The sequence below is a fragment of the Cherax quadricarinatus genome, chromosome 11 (genome assembly GCF_038502225.1).
Source record: "Cherax quadricarinatus isolate ZL_2023a chromosome 11, ASM3850222v1, whole genome shotgun sequence".
Classification (NCBI taxonomy): Eukaryota; Metazoa; Arthropoda; class Malacostraca; order Decapoda; family Parastacidae; genus Cherax; species Cherax quadricarinatus.
The window spans coordinates 22724255-22746380 of NC_091302.1; the positions used below are offsets into that span (position 1 = coordinate 22724255).

Here is a 22126-nt window from a genome sequence, read left to right on the forward strand (position 1 = left end):
GATATCAGTAAAATTAAAGACATGGGAGAAAGCCTGGGCCTATCTTTAAACCCCATCAAATGTGAAATAGTTTCTGCCAATCGACAGATGATCCAGAATATTAGCGCCGTTTTACCAGGAGCACGAGCCATTGATCCAGCCAATAGCACTCTCCTTGGTGCTCCTCTTGAGTCCAATGCCATCGATCTGATCCTAGAAAAAAAAAAGTCTCGGACCTCCGGACGATGGAAAACAGGATGAAAGACATTGATACACATGATGCCTTCTACCTACTCACCAGGTGCCTGTCAATCCCAAAACTTACCTACTTTCTGAGATGCTCCCCAGCCTTCAGCAGTCCGAAACTCAAGGAATATTACTCTCTTCTTAAAACCATGCCAGAGAGTGTATTGAATCTTTCTCTTGAAGATGGATAGTGGTTGCAAGCCTCACTTCCAGTTCAGGCTTGGGGGTGCTAGGAGTACACATATCCTCCCAGATTGCTCTACCAGCTTTCCTATCCTCTTCCATAGCATCAAACGACTTGATATGACAAATTCTTCCTGATAACCTCAGTGACTCAGCAGGAATACAGGACCCTAGCTATGCCAGTGCCATCACTGAATGGGAGACTCCTGCTGCTCCAGCACCAAACCCTAGTGCAGCACTGGCTCACAAACAGTCAAGCTGGGATGGCCCAATCACTGAAAACGTGCTTGCCAACATGCTAAGGGCTGCAACATCAGACAGGGAGACTGCCCGTCTCCAGGCTGTGAGCTCTCGTCATTCCGGGAACTTCCTCTAAACAGTTCCCATATTAGCAATGGGAACGCGACTCGACCCTAAGATCCTCTGTATTGCAGTGGCTCTGTGCCTTGCTGCCCCATTTCACACAGAATATACGTGTATTTGCGGCGAAGCGCAAGCACACCAATACGGTCTACATGGTCTCAACTGTTCCAAAACCAAGGGCTGGCATGCAAGACACAACGAGGTCAGCGACATCATAAAGAGAACCCTTGTTACAGCTAGATACCCAGCCGAGAGGGAGCCCTGATCACTAGCAGCCAACAATACCCACAACCCAGCAAACTGCCCCGACGGGATCACCATCTATCCTTGGAAGAATGGCAAGCTCTTAGCATAGGACTATACCTGTGTGTCCACACTGGCTGACACCTATATCCATCACAGTGTCGGGCATCAGGGAGGAGCTGCTGACCACAGGGAGGAGTACAAGATCAGCAAGTACAGGGACATAAGCAAACAGTATCAATTTGTCCCAGTGAGATCAGAGACTTTGGTATCATGGGGAAAAAATGCCACACGTTTCCTTAAAGAATTGGGTTCCAGACTCATCGACACCACCAGGGACCCAAGGGCAGCCAGTTTCATGTTCCAGCGCCTCAGCATGGCTTTCCAGGGAGGAAATGCTTGCTGCATACATCGCTCGCGTCCGGCTTCGGAGGAGCTGGAGGAAATTCATGATCTTTAATACATTGTACCATTGTATTCATGTTCATGTTCTCTGTAAATGTATTCTGTCTATTAATAAATGTTCACAAAGAATATAAAATATAAGGGGTGGTTGGAGAAGAAAATATTCAAACAGCTCCGGGGAGAACCTTGAGTTTTCCCTGAGGTACGTTTATTGTCTTCTCTGAGGATGAGGGTCCCCATTCCAGCTATAGAGGTGGTACTTCCATATATATATATATATACATCTATATATATATATATATATATATATATATATATATATATATATATATATATATATATATATATATATATATATATATATATATATATATATATATATGTCGTGCCGAATATGTAAAACTGGTCAATTAGCAAGAACTCATTTAAAATTAAGTCCTTTCTAAAATTTGCTCTTATACGTTTAAAAATATATATTTTTCATTAATGTTAATGTTAAAATTTTTAATTTTGCTACAAAAGAATCTTAGAAAACTTACCAAACCTTATTATAACAAGAACAATTTATTTTAGCCTAACCCAACTAAATATATTTTAGATTTGTTTACAATAATTTAATACTAAACAAACACAGTGAAATGTATTTTTTTCGTTAGGTTCAGAATGATTTTGGCGAAATTATTGCATACACAAATTTTCACTTGTCCTATATGGCAAGATGAGCGTTGCTATTTAAGCTAAGATCGCAAGTTCTGCCTATTCGGCACGACATATATATATTTGTATATATATATATATATATATATATATATATATATATATATATATATATATATATATATATATATATATATATATATATATATATATATATATATATAGGAGTATGGAAGAAGTGAATGTTTTCAGACACTTGGGAATTGACGTGTCGGCGGATGGGTTTATGAAGGATGAGGTTAATCATAGAATTGATGAGGGAAAAAAGGTGAGTGGTGCGTTGAGGTATATGTGGAGTCAAAAAACGTTATCTATTGAGGCAAAGAAGGGAATGTATGAAAGTATAGTGGTACCAACACTCTTATATGGATGTGAAGCTTGGGTGGTAAATGCAGCAGCGAGGAGACGGTTGGAGGCAGTGGAGATGTCCTGTTTAAGGGCAATGTGTGGTGTAAATATTATGCAGAAAATTCGGAGTGTGGAAATTAGGAGAAGGTGTGGAGTTAATAAAAGCATTAGTCAGAGGGCAGAAGAGGGGTTGTTGAGGTGGTTTGGTCATTTAGAGAGAATGGATCAAAGTAGAATGACATGGAAAGCATATAAATCTATAGGGGAAGGAAGGAGGGGTAGGGGTCGTCCTCGAAAGGGTTGGAAAGAGGGGGTAAAGGAGGTTTTGTGGGCAAGGGGCTTGGACTTCCAGCAAGCGTGCATGAGCGTGTTAGATAGGAGTGAATGGAGACGAATGATACTTGGGACCTGACGATCTGTTGGAGTGTGAGCAGGGTAATATTTAGTGAAGGGATTCAGGGAAACCGGTTATTTTCATATAATCGGACTTGAGTCCTGGAAATGGGAAGTACAATGCCTGCACTTTAAAGGAGGGGTTTGGGATATTGGCAGTTTGGAGGGATATGTTGTGTATCTTTATACGTATATGCTTCTAAACTGTTGTATTCTAAGCACCTCTGCAAAAGCAGTCGTTCTACTTTGATCCATTCTCTCTAAATGACCAAACCACCTCAACAACCCCGCTTCAGCCCTCTGACTAATACTTTCATTAACTCCACATTTCTCCTAATGTCCACACTCATAATTTTCTGCATAATATTTACACCACACATTGCCCTTAGACAGGACATCTCCACTGCCTCCAACCGTCTCCTTGCCGCAGCATTTACAACCCTTGCTTCACACCCATATAAGAGTGCTGGTACCACTATACTTTCATACATTCCCTTCTTTGCCTCCATAGATAATGTTTTTTGTCTCCCCATATACCTCAATGCATCACTCACGTTTTTTCCTTCATCAATTCTATGGTTAATCACATCCTTCATAAATCCATCCACGTATAAGAGAAAATTTCAGAAAGGACTTAATTTTAAATGAGTTCTTGCTAATTGACCAGTTTTACATATTCGGCACGATATATATATATATATATATATATATATATATATATATATATATATATATATATATATATATATATATATATATATATATATATATATATATATATATATATATATATATATATATATATATATATATATATATATATATATATATGCAATAAGATCACAGTAAACAGGTGATTTCAGAGTTGTGGGATCTGATAGTGAGGTGCCGACCAGACCCCTTATATAGCTTCCTTGGATGCTTTACTTTCATAGTTCCTTGATAATGTGAGTAGTCACGAAAGCGCTTGGAATTTCTCTATTCTTTCAGAGTGGTTGTTTTGCATATATATATATATATATATATATATATATATATATATATATATATATATATATATATATATATATATATATATATATATATATATATATATATATATATATTTATATATATATATATATATATATATATATATATATATATATATATATACATATATATATATATATATATATATACATATATATATACATATATATATATATATATATATATATATATATATATATATATATATATATATATATATATATATATATATATATATATATATGTATGACTCAGTCATTACATTTATTAAGATGGTGACATACAGGTGGTGGGAGAGGTGGTGTTGGTCATGAATGATGGTGACCTGGGTCTGAAATAGAGGTACAGCGACAACTATTATAGATATGTCAGTCTCTCTGTCCCGTGGGTAAGAACGTGATGTGAAAGATGGAAAGGCTGGACAAAACATGAAGTTAATTAGGAAACTGTTACAGATATTACGGGTCCTACGTACTGGTGGGAGCGTGTTATTTTGGTGGTGTGGATGATGGTGACGCTGGTGTTAACACGGAGCTACTCTGGCAACCTCATGGCCCTTCTGGCAGTTAGACACATCTCTGAGCCATACCAGTCTTTACGAGACGTAGTGGACGACTCATCTGTTAAGATGATTTGGGAAAAAGACTCTGGTGCTGGTCCCATTCTCAAGGTTTGTTATAGAAAAATAAACTTCTTTTTTCCAATGCACTCTCATTAAATAATAAAATTAAAACGTTTAAATTTTATAGGCATTTACAAACACCATACTATGTACGATTATATTATTGTCACATTAATAAATATGAATCCTAGAGGCGCTTCGATACAATGGTTCAAAATTACAAATATCCTCACTCCTCCTCAGGACCACTCACGAGTGGTCCTGAGTCGTTTCAGGGGATTTGTATAGAGTGTTATATAATACTAACCTTTTAAAATATCTTAGAATCTGAGGTCAAGATGTTGAAGGAGGAGTTTCTACTTCTCAAGGACGAAACTAAGAAGTTGAAAATTCGCCTTGATAAGTATAGCAATAAATGAGGGGTGGGTGCAGTTAGTGAAGGGTAACAGGAACCATTAGTGAGAAGCATAGTGGCATAAACCCAGTAAAGAGCAGGGGTGAGGCGGGGAAAATAAGGGAACATTGTATCAATATCCGGGGTCCAAGACATTTCAACATCTTACCAGAAGGTATCAGAAACACTGCTGGAACAAGTGTAGAAGTCTTCAAGAGGAAACTGGACAAGTATCTTCACCAGGTGCCAGATCAACCAGGCTTTGATGGATATGTGGGGCAGCGAGCCTCCAGCAGCAACAGCCTGCTTGACCAGGCAAGCACCAGAGGAGCCTGGCCCATGGCCGGGATCAGAGAGTAGATAAACTCTCGAAACTCTTCAAAAGTATATCAAAGGTATATCGTTACAGGTGGGAAGTGACCCCAGTAAAGAAAGCATAGTGGCATCATTGCAAGTGGGAAGTGACCCCAGTAAAGAAAGCATAGTGGCATCATTGCAAGTGGGAAGTGACCCCAGTAAAGAAAGCATAGTGGCATCATTGCAAGTGGGAAGTGACCCCAGTAAAGAAAGCATAGTGGCATCATTGCAAGTGGGAAGTGACCCCAGTAAAGGAAGCATTAGGGCATCGTTACACGTGGGAAGTGACCCCAGTAAAGGAAGTATAGTGGCATCGTTGCAGGTGGGAAGTGACCCCAGTAAAGGAAGCATTAGGGCATCGTTACACGTGGGAAGTGACCCCAGTAAAGGAACTATAGTGGCATCGTTGCAGGTGGGAAGTGACCCCAGTAAAGGAAGCATAATGGCTTCGCTACAGGTGGGAAGTGACCCCAGCAAAGGAAGGATTAGGGCATCGTTACACGTGGGAAGTGACCCCAGTAAAGGAAGTATAGTGGCATCGTTGCAGGTGGGAAGTGACCCCAGTAAAGGAAGCATTAGGGCATCGTTACACGTGGGAAGTGACCCCAGTAAAGGAAGTATAGTGGCATCGTTGCAGGTGGGAAGTGACCCCAGTAAAGGAAGCATTAGGGCATCGTTACACGTGGGAAGTGACCCCAGTAAAGGAAGTATAGTGGCATCGTTGCAGGTGGGAAGTGACCCCAGTAAAGGAAGCATAATGGCTTCGCTACAGGTGGGAAGTGACCCCAGCAAAGGAAGGATTAGGGCATCGTTACACGTGGGAAGTGACCCCAGTAAAGGAAGTGTCATGAAAGTAAGGAAACTTAAAAGAGAAGATTTGAAGGTAAGAAATCAGTTCTCAACTCTCCAGGAAGAATGTACTTTAGTGGTAGGTGACAATAAAGGTACCACTAGTTCCTCTCTGCTAATAAAGGTAGGAATATCCTTGTGGTCGGTAAGATAGTCTGACAGTGCCTTTTGTAACAGAGATATCAAGGTGTGACAGAGAGTGTTCCCCAGGAATTGTTCCTGTTAATATAGTCAACAGGTTGGATAATATTATGTCAGGCATTGGGAACAAGCCCATTATCTGCATCATTGGTGGTGGTGACGATATTCGGAAGGGCAGGAGAGAGGAGCCGCTAGAGAAGTACAAGTCAGCTGTAAATTAAATTAGGTCTAACGGAGGGGCACTGATCATATGTGGCATCTTGCCTACAAGAGGAGTGGGCAATGATTGGATGTCTGGGGAATTTTTTGTAAATTGTTGACTAAACAGGTATTGCAAAGAACTTGTAATACCATTCATTGACGACTTAAACAATTTCTATGGCACACGTAATATGTATGCACGGGATGAGAGGAGGAGAGAAAATTGACTCAGATACAGTATAATGCGATCCAGTATTGACTATGTTTCGCCCACACAGTGAGCCTTATCAGGTCACAAAACAGATCTACCTGAGCAGAGAGTGCTTGAGTATAGATAAGGTGGTGAGTCCATCGTGTCGGTATTTTATATCAATTATCTTCATGGGATGAGGTACATCTCTCTGGGGCAGGAATGGTAGCTTTAACAAACTCTGTCGAGGAGGCCGTTGCTGAGTATTCTAGGACTTTAATTAAACTGATAGAAGATAGAGGTATGGGTAAGTGTGGGAAAGAAACAGGTTGCAGCATGAGGGATGAAAGCAGCAAATGTTACCAGGATGCCTCAAGGATATGTTTAAAAATCTTTTTTCATCGTAAACTTATTAATGAATGCAATGGAACTGATGAACAAAGAGACACAGTAGAAGGCAGCGAGTGACTAACTCCCTTAAGGTTTACTATACTAATATTGGGACCATAACAAATAAGATATGTGATCTAAGATTAATTGCATGTGCAGGAAGCATAGATATAATTGTTATAACAGAGATCTGGTTCTACCTGAAAGATAGAAAAATACCTTCTGAATGTCATATACAAGGTTATAAATTATTCCACATCGATAGGGTGAGCAGGAAAGTTGGTGGAGTGGCGATGTATGTCAGTGATTATTTAAGATGTTGCATTAAATAAGATATAAAGTTAGAAGCGTCGGACACTGAATCTGTTTGGCTACAATTTCTCGAGGATCGTGAAAAATTAATGTTGTGTTTGATTTACAGGACACCAAACCTTGATAGCGCATGGAGGAAACTTCCATGGAAAGAAATTCATAAGGCATATAGACACGACAATGTTGTGTTAATGGAAGATTTAAACTTTAGACAAACTGATTTGAGCAGATTGACAGGAAATCTTGAAAGAAGTTCAGCGAAAACTCCGGCTCATTTTTGTGATGCACTGCCTATACCTGATGTGACTGGTTTCAGAGGAATGTTCTGTTTATGGGTCTTAGGCAGTCCATACATGAGTGTAGGTGTAGGGTTGCTGGGTATGAAGTGTAGACGTTTCTTCCATTTATTGGTGCGTATAAGAATTTGTCTGGCTTTGTACAGAAAGACCTAGGTGAATGTCTCCCACTGTTGTATGTTGAGGGGCTCGTATGTAGATTGGTCGTTTGAAAGTCCCAACATTTTGGTGTCGAGTATGACGCTGGTGTTTAGAATGACGACTCCACCTCCTTTGTCGGCTGTGATAACGATAATATTTGAGTCATTGGTAAGGTCGTTAAGGGCAGTTTTATACCGTCTATGAAGATAAGTAGAAGAAGGTTCACATAAGGCTACGGTGAGAATGTCCTGTGTATAACCTTTTTGGAAATTACTGTCATTGTGTCTGTGATTTTAGGTAACTAAGTCCAGTTGCTGGTTTGGTTTGCGTACGTTGAGTCCTAGACTCAACGCCTGTTTCTCATAATCGGGTAAGGTGCTTGCCACTGACAGAGCAGCGGTGCTGGAGTTTGTGGTTGAGTTTAAACTTCTGTTGGAGGTCGGCTGTGGTGACTGTGCTGAGAATGCGCTCAGCAGTGTGGTGGTCAATCTGCAGATTAATCCTCATATTTCTTGCGCTTTCCAAGGTTTCCTTAGAGATGTTTGAAAGCTCTTCAGAGCATTAAACTGCTTGACTTCGTTCTTGGGGAAAGCTATCACAAATCACTCATTATCATGGAGGTGCCTTAATAACTACAATCAAGTTAATGTTCCTGACTTCCACTTAGCCTATTTCATAAGACTGAAAAATTACCTGGGTGTTTAAACTGGTCAGGTAACCAGTGATGGTTGCCAATATGATATTTTTCAAAGCATGGTTCTAGCTGCCCAGACGACTTATGTTTCAAATAGGGAAATTAGATCAAACAAAAATGAACTTAAATGAATAAACAATAGATTACAGCATCTAATAGGTCAAAAGAAAGAAATTTAAAGGTGAATCAAAAGAGGAGGTTGGCAGATAAGAAATCATTATATTCACTTAAAAAGAGAATTGAAAAAGAATAAGAAAAGCAAAGAGAGATTATGAGGTTAAATTCTCAGGGGATTCGAGAATTAACCCATAAGGTTTCTTTCAGGAATATAGGAGTAAAATTAGGGACAAGATAGACCCACTCAAGAGCTACTAGGGTCACCTCATTGACAATAATAGTGATAAAGAAATGTGCATAATCTTCTACACTTACTTCCTGTTTTTTTTTTTTTAACAGGAAAATACTAGTAAAATTCCAGAAATAATAAATTAAGTAGATCAGGATGAAAATAAATTATGTACAATCATACTTACTAATTTAAAAGCTAACAAATCTACGGGCCTTGAAGAAATGTTTGCAAGGGTTTTAAGGAAATGTAAGGAGGAATCTAGCAAACCTTTGGCTAATCTTTCAGCATATCACTACAAACTGGCATTGTGCTACATAATTTGAAAATTACAAATGTGATTCCTTTCTACAAAGCAGGAGACAAGTTCTTAACTTCGTATTATAGATCAATAAAGGTTACCTCCATTGTGGAAAAAACTGATGGAATCAATAATTGCCGAGGTTATTCGAAGCCACCTTGAAAAACGTAACTTGATTAATGAATCTCAGCACGATTTTACAAAGGGGCATTAGTGCCTTACGATTTTATTAACTTTTTTTTCACCAAGGTGTGTGAGGAGGTAGATCATAATAATGAATAAGATATTGTGTATATGGACTTCAGGAAAGCTTTCGATAGAGTTCCACGTCGGAGGCTGTTGAGGAAAGAAGAGGCACATAAGATGGGAGGAGAAATTTTTCCTGGATAGAGGCGTGGTTAACAAATAGGTAGCAGAGAACTAGCATAACTGGGGAGAAATCAAAGTGAGGGCACGTCAGTGTTGAAGGAATTAATAGTGAAAAAGCAAATTTGCCGACGACGCCGAAATAGGCGGTCGAATTAATTCTGACGGGGACACTAGAGCGCTACAGGAAGATCCGATTATTTTTCCAAGATCTGATTAGGTTGATGTAATGGTCGGAGAAGTGGCAATCACGGTTTAATATAGACAACTGCAAGGTTCTAAGCGTTGGGAAGGAAAATAACCATGACACTTATAAACTAAATAATGAAGATCTTAATCACTCTGACTGCCAAAAAAAAAAAAATTAAGGTGTTCTGGTTAGCAGTAATCTAAAACCAAGACAACAGTGTGTAAGCGCTCGCAATAATACCAATAGCATTCTTGGTTACTTATCAAGAAGTATAAATAACAGAAGTACTCGGGTCATTTATTCTTCAACTACATATTGTCGATTAGGCCTTATTTAGATTATGCTGCAATTTTCTAATCGCCGTTTTACTGAATGGATATAAATGCGCTGGAAAACGTACAAAGAAGGATGAAAAAGTTGATCGTATCACAAAGCTTTCTTACATGACACTGAGGCCCTGAATCAGCACTCTCTAGAAAGGCGTAGAATTAGGGAGGACATGACTGACCTGTATAAATGGAAAACAAGAATAAATAATGGGGATGTAAATAACGTGATAAAAATTTCTAACCAAGACAGGACTCGCAGCAATGGTTCAAGTTAGAAAAAAATTAGATTTAGAAAAGGATATAGGAAACAGTTGTGGATGAGTGGGACGCACTCCTGAATAACGTCAGTGAATCTAAAACTTTGTGTAGTTTCAAAAATAAATTAGACAAATACATGAGTGGGGGGGTTCAGTGTGAGTTGGACCTGACCTGTTTAGGCCAGTAGTCCTGCTGCACTGCTCCTTCCTTCTTGAACGGGTGTGACCTGGACCTGACTATCATGGACCTGCTGCACTGCTTCCTTTTTCGTACGTTCTTATTTTCTATAATATGCCATTTCCAAATCCTTAAAAAAAAGAAAACGTCTTTGCGATTTTTTAAATACTCTTCACTTATATGTTCACTGAAAACACTTGGTCTACACACCCACTACCCTTCCTCATGCCTCGTTGTTCATCCACGATCCTGCTCTCCTTCTAACTCTTAATTCTTTCAATAATAACTTTCCAATACACCTTACCAGTTATACACAACTCTCTTATTACCTTATAATTCTCACATTCTATTTTATCCTCTGCATTTTTATACAGAGGAACTATACACGCTCTCTGACAGTCTCAGGGTCCTTCCTCTCTTTCATACATTTATTAAATTAAAGCACCAACTACTCCAAAACTATATCCCCACCTGCTTCTAACATTTCTGTCATGATCAAATGAATCACAGCGGCTTTACCCCACTTCAATTTCATTTTATCCATTGCCTCAAGCACCTTCCCTACACTCATATCCGGCTCTTACTCACCTAAAACAGGTTATACCTCCCTTGCCACTGCATAAAATATCAGCTTCACTTTTTTCAACATTTAACTGTTCCTGAAGACATTCTCTGCAACTTCCCGATTCCTCCAACTCTCCATATCCTTTTAACGATTAATTTCATTTGTTCCTGAGCCTTTTTCTTATTCTCAGAAAAATTTGTTGAAAGCATCTCACCCTCTCTTTCATTTGTTCTCTTTTTACCTTCCCTTACCACTTCTTTAGCTTCCCGTTTTCTCTCCATATACTCCTCACTCTTTATATCAGTTCTGCTTTGCTAAAACCTCTCATATGCTAACTCTTTTAGTTAGCTGAATCTGGTATATATCGGGAGATAGCTGAAACGGAAAAGGTTGGACGGTTAGTATGGAGAACACACCCTCAGTTCGCGGAAGCCATAGACACGCTGGTGCGTCGGGGCGACCACGTTCTCATGGAGGTCGACACTGCCGAGAAGGCTTATGTCGCACAAGACTTCACGAAAACAGGTATTTTATAAATGAAATTCTGCATATTGCTTGAATGCATCTTGCTAAAAGATTGCTTGCACTCGTAATCAATGACCGTTTTCTCAGTGCTGTCGTAATTATTTCAATATTTCTCTACAACACTGCATAAATCAGAGAAAATATCACTGTGTGATGTACTTCGTTGCTTGCCTTAAGTAATGACATTTAAAGATTTTTAGCCTTAAATAAGTTAGACAGGATTTAGTTACATTGTATACAACTATTTCTAGGATATAAGCAATATGCATTGCAGATTTATTTTCTGTAATATATTGATTAACCTCTTACCATAAAAAAAATATGTTTTTGATAAAGTTCATCTTAGATGCTTGTTGCTATAGCTACAAAGCATGAATTTCGTTTTCTACAATGTTCGGTGTTGTTACTGATGTATATTTATACATTTAGCTGATCATTGCTGTACGTTCGTTATGCTGTGTAGCTTTATGGTATCCACACTGAAAAGTTCTTGAGTATAGGAAAATTTATTTTATTGTTAGTATTATTCAGTAGTTTGCAGAGAGTTCAATCAAATTTCACCCGCACAAAAACCCATGAAATAATCCTTTATCACTTTATTTTAATGGGAAGAAATCAGTAAACCCATAAGAGTCATACTGCGCCTGTGGAATGGGAGACATTAAGATTCGACCCAAGCAGGAGGGAAGTGAGTACAGTTCCTTGGAACAAGAGCACCTTACCAGCCTCAAGGCGAGATAACGCAATAATGAAAATATAATAGTATACACTACACTTACGAGTTGTAGTTTAGAAACTGATCGTCAGAGGTCTTCAGTTATCCCTCAGAAACAGAATATGGGAATGACCAATACAACATTGTCCATAAGGCGCTTGCGTATACATAATCACCTAATTTTGTCCTAGATACAGTGAACCAGAATGAAAAATGTGAAAACGATTGACTATGACATCAAGTAATCCACGAATATTTTGAAGGAAAAATTAAAATTTTGCTAAGAATTTCCGAAAATCAGTAAGACTACACTAGTTTAAATTTAAAAACGCCATAAAATTTATTTTTACAAAATTTTAAATATTTGATTTAATTATTTAAGTAAATCAAATCTGATAATATTAAAGTGGGAAAATTGATACCCATGCACACCGTAATTAATACAAACATACCTCTGATTAAGATACATCAGCATTTAAGGTTTGAAGCCGATCAGACGAGGCATTCTATAGTTATTACATGGGAAATATTTTTTTTTAAATTAAAGCAGAGATTTAAAATTTACACAGCTCAAAATAAAAGCCAAACTTTGTTTTTATACAACTGGTGAAAGTTGAAGACGTCAACAACATTCTTCATTATTTTATCTGATTCTAATGATTCCAAGTGTTTAACAAAATTATAACTTGCTATTACTCAGAATAAACTTAAGAATTATCATATTTCCCATAAAATTTATCATCGATAATATTTCGAAGACCGATCAAAGAGTTCCTTAGTAACGGAGTATCAATAAATATTTCCTTCTGTTCAATAATACTGGCAAAATGGGACTTGTACCATCCACTGACAGTTAGGAAACTATAACACAAGTGAAAGTTTAAAGCCAATTAGAAGAATCATTTTCTAGTTATGGCAGATATTTCAACGAATCCACGTTGATAAATTTGCCTCTACACAAACTAAGCTTAATGGGCACTTAAGATGCCTTATGATGCACTGCCCATTAAATATTGGAGCCATTCAGAAAGGGTAAACTGATATTGATACAACATGAAATTCTAGTGTGTAGCTACAAATCTGCAACGACACACTTGAATTATATTCTCTGCCGTCGTGGAATTAGGAGGCAACATTTTTACATGTCTCAGATTATACATCTGAGGTGTTTGGAAGATGTAAGAATCATTCCATGATACTGGGAATGGGTTCGACAACTTTAGTCAAAGGCCTCCTATGCCGTTTTTCCAGAATCTGTTCCTTGTTACTGTACACACCATTCAAAAGTTCAAGCTGATTGGATGAGACATTTAAGAGTTATGAGCGAAGGAAGTATGAAGAGTTCAAATAAAAGTAAAAACAACGTAAAAAATAATAATCTGGTAACCATTTAAACATCCAACTTCGGGAATATTTGCTAATTCGTTTAGATAAATATTTAAACGTCCTTTACTTTTATTATTAATTTCCATTACACTGTCCTACAATATTCCTTCATCATAGCTGTTAATTATTTGGGGACTTAAGTCAGCAATAATCACAAAGAAATATTTTTTTTTTTCTTGCATTTGTGCGAATACCTATAGATAGGTAAGTGTAATAACCATTTTGTAATATGTGTGTGTGTGTGTGTGTGTGTGTGTGTGTGTGTGTGTGTGTGTGTGTGTGTGTGTGTGTGTGTGTGTGTGTGTGTGTGCTCACCTAATTATGGTTGCAGGGGTCGAGTCATAGCCCCTGGCCCCGCCTCTTTACTGATCACTGCTAGGTCTACTTCCTATTGCTTCCAAAAGTCTTATTTCACATCTTTTTAAAGTTATGTATGGATCCTATCTCTACTTCTTCACTCTCCAGATTGCTCCACTTTCTGACACCTCTGATGGTGAAGAAATAGTTCCTAACATCCCTATGGCTCATCTGAGTTTTTAATTTTTAGTTGTGTCTCCTTGTTCCTTTGTCCCAACTCTAAAATATTCTGGCCCTGTACACCTGTATGTGTGTCTATGTGCCTGTTTGTGGTTGCAGGGGGCGAGTCACAGCTCCTGGCCCCGTCTCTTCGCTGGTAGCCACTAGATTCACTCCCTGCTCCATGAGATTCATCGTATCTCTTCTTAAGGTTATGTGTGGATCCTGCCTCCACTACATCACTCTCCGGGCTCTTCCACTTCCTTATAACTCTATGGCTGAAGAAAGACTTGCGGTTGTGACTCCTTGTTGCTGTGTCTCACTTATGAAACATTTTGTCCAGATCAACCTTGTTAATTATACTCAATATTCTATATGTCATTACCATGTCCCTGCATCACAACTGTCCTTCAGTGTCGTCAGGCAGATTTTCCTTGATCTCTCCTCGTAGGACATACCCCTTAGCTCCGGGACTAGTCTTGGTGCAAACCTCTGCACATTCTCTAACTTCTTGACGTGCCTGACCAGGTGTGGTTTCCATACTGGTGCTCATACTCCAATATGGGCCTGACATACACGGTGTACAGAATTTTGAACTATTACTTGCTAAGGTGTCAAAGCACTATTCTTAGATTTACCAGACGCCCATATGTTACACCAGTTATTTGGTTGATGTGCGCCTCAGAGCAGCTCGGTATTATACTCACTCCAAGATCCTTTTCCTTGAGTGATATTTTGCAATCTTTGTCCACCCTAGCCTGAACTCTGCATGCGGTCTTCTTTGACCTTCCCTAATCTTCATGGCTTTGCACTTGGTGGGGTCAAACTCCATGAGCCTGTTGTTGGACCAGGCTTGCAGCCTGTCCATATGCCTCTGTAGTCTGCAAACAAGGACACCTCTGAATCTATTCCTTCCGTCATGTCATTCACATATACCAGAAATAGGACTGGCCATAGAACCGACCCCTGTAGAATACCACTCGTCATAGGCGCCCACATTGACATCTCGTCACATGCCATGACTCGTTGTTTCCCTCCTCTCAGTTTTTTTTCTGATTAACTGCAGAACCTTTCCTGTTATACCTGAAAGATCCACTAGCTTTTGCACTAATCTCTTGTGTCGAACTGCGTCGATAGTCATCTTACAGTCAAAGAAAATGCAATCTACCCACCCCTCTCCCTCTTGTCATTCTGCCGTCAGGTTTGTGGCATAGGATTATCCTAACCTGAAACCGTGCTGGTTGTCGTGTATAAACTAATTAAATTCTAGGTGCTCCACCACTCTTCTCCTGATAATCTTCTCCATGAATTTGCATACCATAATTGTCAGTGACAATGATCTGTAATAATGCCGCGTGTCTGTCTCCTTTCTTAAAATCTGGGACTACATTTACTGTCTTCTACATCCCAGGTACTCGCCCTGATTCGATAGATGTGTTGAAGACTGTTGTTAGTGGCACACACAGCGCCTCTGCTCCCTCTCTCAAGACCCACTGAGAGATGTGGTCTGATCGCACAGACTCTTCCCCTCTTCCTCGGTTTTGTGTATTGTGTCCAGCACTTGTTGGGGTGCCCCGCCATTCCCGTTTACCGGAGTCCTTTCTGTCTCCATTGAAAATTCACCCTTAAATTCCATGTCGAGCTCTTCACATACTTCTCGGTCATTCCCTGTGATCTCCCCTCCTTCCTCCCTCAGTCTGATTACTAAGTTTTGGTCTCTCTAAACCTTTGGGTGAGCCAAGTGCTCGTTCTGGTCTTCCCTTTATTTCTGTCGCCCATGGATACAAACCTCTCCTCTGCCTATTTGCATTTGGTTGTCACGTATTCCATCATCTCATTCACTGATTTTCCCACCAGTTCTCTTTCCCACCGATTCTCGTGCAGGAAATTCCTCATGCCTGTGTAGTCCCCTCATTTTGTAGTTTGGCTTCTATCCTATTCTTCCTGTTTCCCTCTCCACTTGTAACTCTACAATGTATTCGAAGCTCAGACCACGTGATCACTAGCCAATAGGAGTCTTTCATATGTGATGTCTTCAATAACTGCACTATTCAAAGTGACTACTAGGTCCAGTTTTGCTGATTCATTGTCCCCATCCTCTCTCTGGTAGTGTCCCTAACGTGTTGGTGAATGAGGTTTTTCAGTATCACCTGCATTATCTTAGTCCTCCACGTTTCTGGTTCCCCACATGGCTTCAGTTTTTCCATTCAATTTCCTTGTGATTTAAAGGCACCCTCAACAGTAACATTGCCCTGCCCATGTGGGCCCTTCTTGCCGCCTTTTCTAGTATTGCTCTGTTGCTCTCATCATATTTTTGTCTTCGCCTCCTGCTATTCTGCATTGGGTTATATATCACTGGGACCCCTAGTCTGAAGTGTTCCTATTATGTAGTAACTTGCTTCCCTTTTATTCACTCTTTCCAAAACCTGAAAACTCTACTGGGTTTTTTATGAACTGCACAACTCTTCCTCCTTTCCCTCTGTTTCCTCTATCTTTCCTTAGGATCTAATATCCAGTTGGAAAGATGGCATCTGTTATCATTCCTGTGAGCTTGGTTTCCATGAATGCTATTATGTCTAGTGATGCCTCTGTATTTTTTTTCATGCTACTTCTCAAACTTAATCATTATTCTATCGGTGTTGGTATACCATATCTTCAGTTTCCTTTCCAGTACTGTTCTAGAGGGTTTGTGAGGGCTGGGGCAGTGGGAGACTTGGCGAGGTGTTATAGGAGTCTACTGTGTAGGGTGGAGTAGGGGCTGTAAGTGTGGAAGTGTGGCTTGTTTTGGGGATAATATGTTTGGTTGCGGGGTTTTCTGGGTGGTTGCACTTGGTGCTCTTCTCAACTCTGGTTGTTCCCTCCTGACTCTAGCCATGTCATTCTTGCCCCTTTTGTCTTTGCATCCTCTCTTTCTCAGTTTCTGTCTTTGTGTTCTCGTTTTGTCATGTTCTATGTACACTCTGGTATTCTGCTGTTTCCTTTAACCGAAGTTTCTGCTGCAGGATCCTGTACTGCATCATTTCTGTCTTGAAAATCAATCTAACTGGATAAGTTCTTCCCCTCAAGTATCCCCCTATTCTCTGTAAATTTATCAGCTCAGTCATGTCCTCCTTTCCTATTTTTTGATGATATTTTCAATATATTTTTTCTTTTTCTGCCGTCTTCCTTTGTATGTTCTCCCTTCAGTCTCCTAAGCTGATGAATAAATACTTAACTCTCTCTCTCTCCTCTTCCAATTGCATTTCCCTCCACAGCTCTGGGTTCTATTTAAACATTGCCATTGCTGCTTTCCTTATCATTTCCTGGATCTCCCATTGGCCTGATTTCACCTCTGCAATGGGCCCTGTCATCTTCTCTGACTACAGCTCCCTCACTTAATGATGTCCCTGAGTCCAGCAGCATGCCATTTTCATTCCTCAACATTTCCTGGTGGCCTAATTTGGCATCAACATAGGACTTAGCTCCTCCCTTTCCTCCGGTCTCCTCACTGGATATTGGTGTACTTGCTTCTGATGTCATACCCCTTCTGTTCTTTGCCTCTATATCTTCTTTCACCATTTTCAGTTCATCTTCAAGGCTCTGTATCCTGGTTTCTGCAGCTTCAGCTCACAACTCCCACCTCATGTTCTCTGCATCTATCCTCTTCTCTGTTTTTGTGATAATACTTACCTAGCTTCCTTACCCACTGTAGTTCCATCCTTTTCCATAGCTCTTCTATTTATTCTTCCTTTCCAGACCCATCAACTGTTCTTCTGGGTCTTCCACCTCTCCTCTGGGGCCCAATTTTGTGTGTGTGTACTCACCTATTTGTACTCATCTATTTGTGGTTGCAGGGGTCGAGTCACAGCTCCTGACCCCGCCTCTTCGCTGAAGAGTGTGTGTGTGTGTGTGTGTGTGTGTGTGTGTGTGTGTGTGTGTGTGTGTGTGTGTGTGTGTGTGTGTGTGTGTGTGTGAGTGTGTTTGTGTGTGTGTGTGTGTGTGTGTGTGTGTGTGTGTGTGTGTGTGTGTGTGTGTGTGTGTGTGTGTGTGCACATGTGTGTTTATTTGTGTGTATATGTGTGTAAGTGTTAAATATGTGTATATGTGTGTGCACTCACCTAATTGTGGTTGCAGGGGTCGAGTCATGACCCCTGCCCCCACCTCCTCAATGGTCGTTACTAGGTCCTCTCTCTTCCCCTGCTCCAAGAGCTTTATCGTACATATGTATGGATTCTACCTCCACTACATCACTTTCCAGACTATTCCGTTTGCTGAAAACTCAAAGGCTGAAAAAAATACTTCCTAACATCCCAATATATCATATGATTTTTTAAAAAATATGAGAAAATTTTAGAAAAATCAGTAAAAGTTTTTAAATTGTTATGTTATTGCATTTTCTCGACGATTTAGAGATGTTGGACGCATTTCCTGACTTTCCTCATCTGAATCTTCAACTTCCAATTCTGATCCCTTGTTACTGTGTCCTATCTCTTGAGCAGCCTGTCTCTGTCCACCTTGTCAGCTCCTTGCACTATTTCATATGTCGTTATCTTGTCCCTCCTATCCCTCCTGTCCTCTAGTGTCGTCAAGGCGATATTCTTTAACCTTTCTTCGTAGGACATTTCCTTTACCTCCGGGGCTAGTTTTGTTGCAAACCATTACTTTCTCTAATTTTTTGACGTGTTTGACCAGCTGTGGATTCCAAACTAGTGCTGCATACTCCAATATGAGCCACCAATATGAGCCTCCTTACTGAGGTATCCGAATGCTATTCTTAGGTTTGCCAGGCGAGCATGTGTTGTAGCAGTTATCTGGCTGATGTGCACCTCAGAAGATGTGCTCAGTATTATTCTCAGGCCAAGGTCCTTTTCCTTGAATTAGGCTTGCAATCTTTGGCCACCTAGCCTGAACTCTGTCTGTGGTCTTCTTTGCTCTTCCCCAATTTTCATGACTTTGCATTTGGTGGGGTTCAATTCCAGGAACCAGTTGCTGGACCAGGCTTGCAGCCTGTCCAGGTCTATTTGTAGTTTTGTCTGATCCTCATACGATTTAATTCTCCTCATTAACTTCACATCGTCTGCAAACAGGGACATTTCTGGGTCTATCCCTTCCGGCATGTCATTCACATATACCAGAAACAGCACCCCTGAATAACGCCTTAATAATCTCGTCATAGGTGCCAATAATGGCACCTCGTCACATGTAATGACTCGTTGTTGCCTCCCTGTCAGTTATTCTCTGCTCCATTGCAGTACCATTCCTGTTATGCATTAATGTCTTGTGTGGAACTGTAACGAAAACCTTTTTTGCAGTCCAAGATAGTACAGTCTACCCACCCCTCTCTCTTGTCTTATTTCCGTTACCTTGTCATAAAACTCCAGTTGGTTTGTGACACGGGAATTCCCTTCCCTGATACCATGCTGGTTGTCGTGTATAATCTTGTTCTAGGTGGTCTATCACTTTCCTCCTGACAATCTTCTCCAAGAGTTTGCATTCAATAAATGTCAGTGATACTGGTCTATAGTTATACTGGCCTCATATCCATCATCTTTCTTAAAACTTGGGATTACATTTGCCGTCTTCACGATCTCAGGCAGTTGCCCAGTTTTTAGCAGCGTCTTCACCTCCTCCTCGGCTGTGTAATTCGTCCAGCACTTGTTGGTGTATCCCTTGCTTGTGTACCCCACTATTCCGGTTTTCAGTAGTCCTTCCTGTCTCCATTGCAAATACTTCATTAAATCTCATGTTGAGCTCCTCAACACATGTATTCACCTATTTGTGGTTGCTTGGATCGATTCATAGCTCCTGGCCCAGCCTCTTCACTGGTGTGTGTATGTGACTGTGTGTGTGTGTGTGTGTGTGTGTGTGTGTGTGTGTGTGTGTGTGTGTGTGTGTGTGTGTGTGTGTGTGTGTGTGTGTGTGTGTGTGTGTACTCACCAAACTGTACTCACCTAATTGTGGTTGCAGGGGTCTAGACTCAGCTTCTGGCCCTGCTTCTTTACTGTGTGCTACTAGGTCCTCACTCTCCCTGCTCCATGAGCTTTATCATACCTCATCTTAAAGCTATGTATGGTCCGTGCCTCCACTACCTCACTTGCTAGGCTATTCCACTTCCTAACTACTCTATGACTGAAGAAATACTTCCTAACATCCCTTTGACTCATCTGGGTCTTCAACTTCCAATTGTGACCCCTTGTTTCTGTGTCCCCTCTCTGGAACATCCTGTTTCTGTCCACCTTTTCTATTCCACGTAGTATTTTGTATGTCGTTATCATGTCTCCCTTAACCCTCCTGTCCTCCAGTGTCGTCAGGCCGATTTCCCTTAACCTTTCTTCATAGGACATTCCCCTTAGCTCTGGAACTATCCTTGTCACAAACCTTTGCACTTTCTCTAATTTCTTGACGTGCTTGATCAAGTGTGGGTTCCAAACAGGTGCTGCATACTCCAGTATGGGCCTGACGTACTGGTGTACAGTGTCTTGAACGATTTCTTACTTAGGTATCGGAACGCTGTTCTCAGGTTTGCCAGGCGTCCATATGCTGCAGCAGTTATCTGGTTGATGTCTGGCTCCGGAGACGTGCTCGGTGTTTTACTCCCCCTAAGATCTTTCTCCTTGAGTGAGGTTTACAATCTTTGGCCACCTAGCCTATACTCCGTCTGCGGTCTTCTGTGCCCTTTCACGATCTACATGACTTTGCATTTGGCGGGGTTAAATTCGAGAAGCCAGTTGCTTGACCAGGTGTCCAGTCTGTCCAGGTCTCTTTGAAGTCCTGCCTGAACCTCATCTGATTTAATTCTCCTAATTAACTTCACATCATCTGCGAACAGGGACAATTTTGAGTCTAACCCTTCCACCATGTCATTCATATATACCAAAAATACTACTGGTTCAAGGACGACCCCTGTGGGACCTCGCTCGTCAAAGGTGCCCACTGTGTTATCTCATCACGTACCATGACTCGTTGTTGCCTCCCTGTCAGATATTCTCTGTTCCATTGCAGTGCCCTTCCTGTTATACGCGCCTGTATTCACCTATTTGTACTCACCTATTTGTGGTTGCAGGGGTCGAATCATAGCTCCTGGCCCCGCCTCTTCACTGATTGCTACTAGGTCCTCTCTCTCCCTGCTCCATGAGCTTTATCATACCTCGCCTTAAAACTATGTATGGTTCCCGCCTCCACTGGAGTTTACCTGGAGAGAGTTCCGGGGGTCAACGCCCCCGCGGCCCGGTCCGTGACCAGGCCTCCTGGTGGATCAGAGCCTGATCAACCAGGCTGTTGCTGCTGGCTGCACGCAAACCAACGTACGAGCCACAGCCCGGCTGATCAGGAACTGACTTTAGGTGCTTGTCCAGTGCCAGCTTGAAGACTGCCAGGGGTCTGTTGGTAATCCCCCTTATGTGTGCTGGGAGGCAGTTGAACAGTCTCGGGCCCCTGACACTTATTGTATGGTCTCTTAACGTGCTAGTGACACCCCTGCTTTTCATTGGGGGGATGGTGCATCGTCTGCCAAGTCTTTTGCTTTCGTAGTGAGTGATTTTCGTGTGCAAGTTCGGTACTAGTCCCTCTAGGATTTTCCAGGTGTATATAATCATGTATCTCTCCCTCCTGCGTTCCAGGGAATACAGGTTTAGGAACCTCAAGCGCTCCCAGTAATTGAGGTGTTTTATCTCCGTTATGCGCGCCGTGAAAGTTCTCTGAACATTTTCTAGGTCGGCAATTTCACCTGCCTTGAAAGGTGCTGTTAGTGTGCAGCAATATTCCAGCCTAGATAGAACAAGTGACCTGAAGAGTGTCATCATGGGTTTGGCCTCCCTAGTTTTGAAGGTTCTCATTATCCATCCTGTCATTTTTCTAGCAGATGCGATTGATACAATGTTATGGTCCTTGAAGGTGAAATCCTCCGACATGATCACTCCCAGGTCTTTGACGTTGGTGTTTCGCTCTATTTTGTGGCCAGAATTTGTTTTGTACTCT

The 22126-nt window shown here is 40.7% G+C and overlaps 1 protein-coding gene across 3 annotated transcripts in view; it reads left to right on the forward strand.

Moving 5' to 3' along the window:
• LOC128687709 (glutamate receptor ionotropic, kainate glr-3-like) overlaps positions 1-22126 on the forward strand; it is a 123975-nt gene that overhangs the window by 47752 nt on the left and 54097 nt on the right. For all 3 annotated transcript variants that reach the window (XM_053775311.2, XM_070083969.1, XM_070083970.1), the window contains exons 7-8: positions 4365-4579; positions 11373-11553. In XM_053775311.2, coding sequence (XP_053631286.1) covers positions 4365-4579; positions 11373-11553 — 396 coding nt within the window. The remainder of the gene's footprint in view (positions 1-4364; positions 4580-11372; positions 11554-22126) is intronic.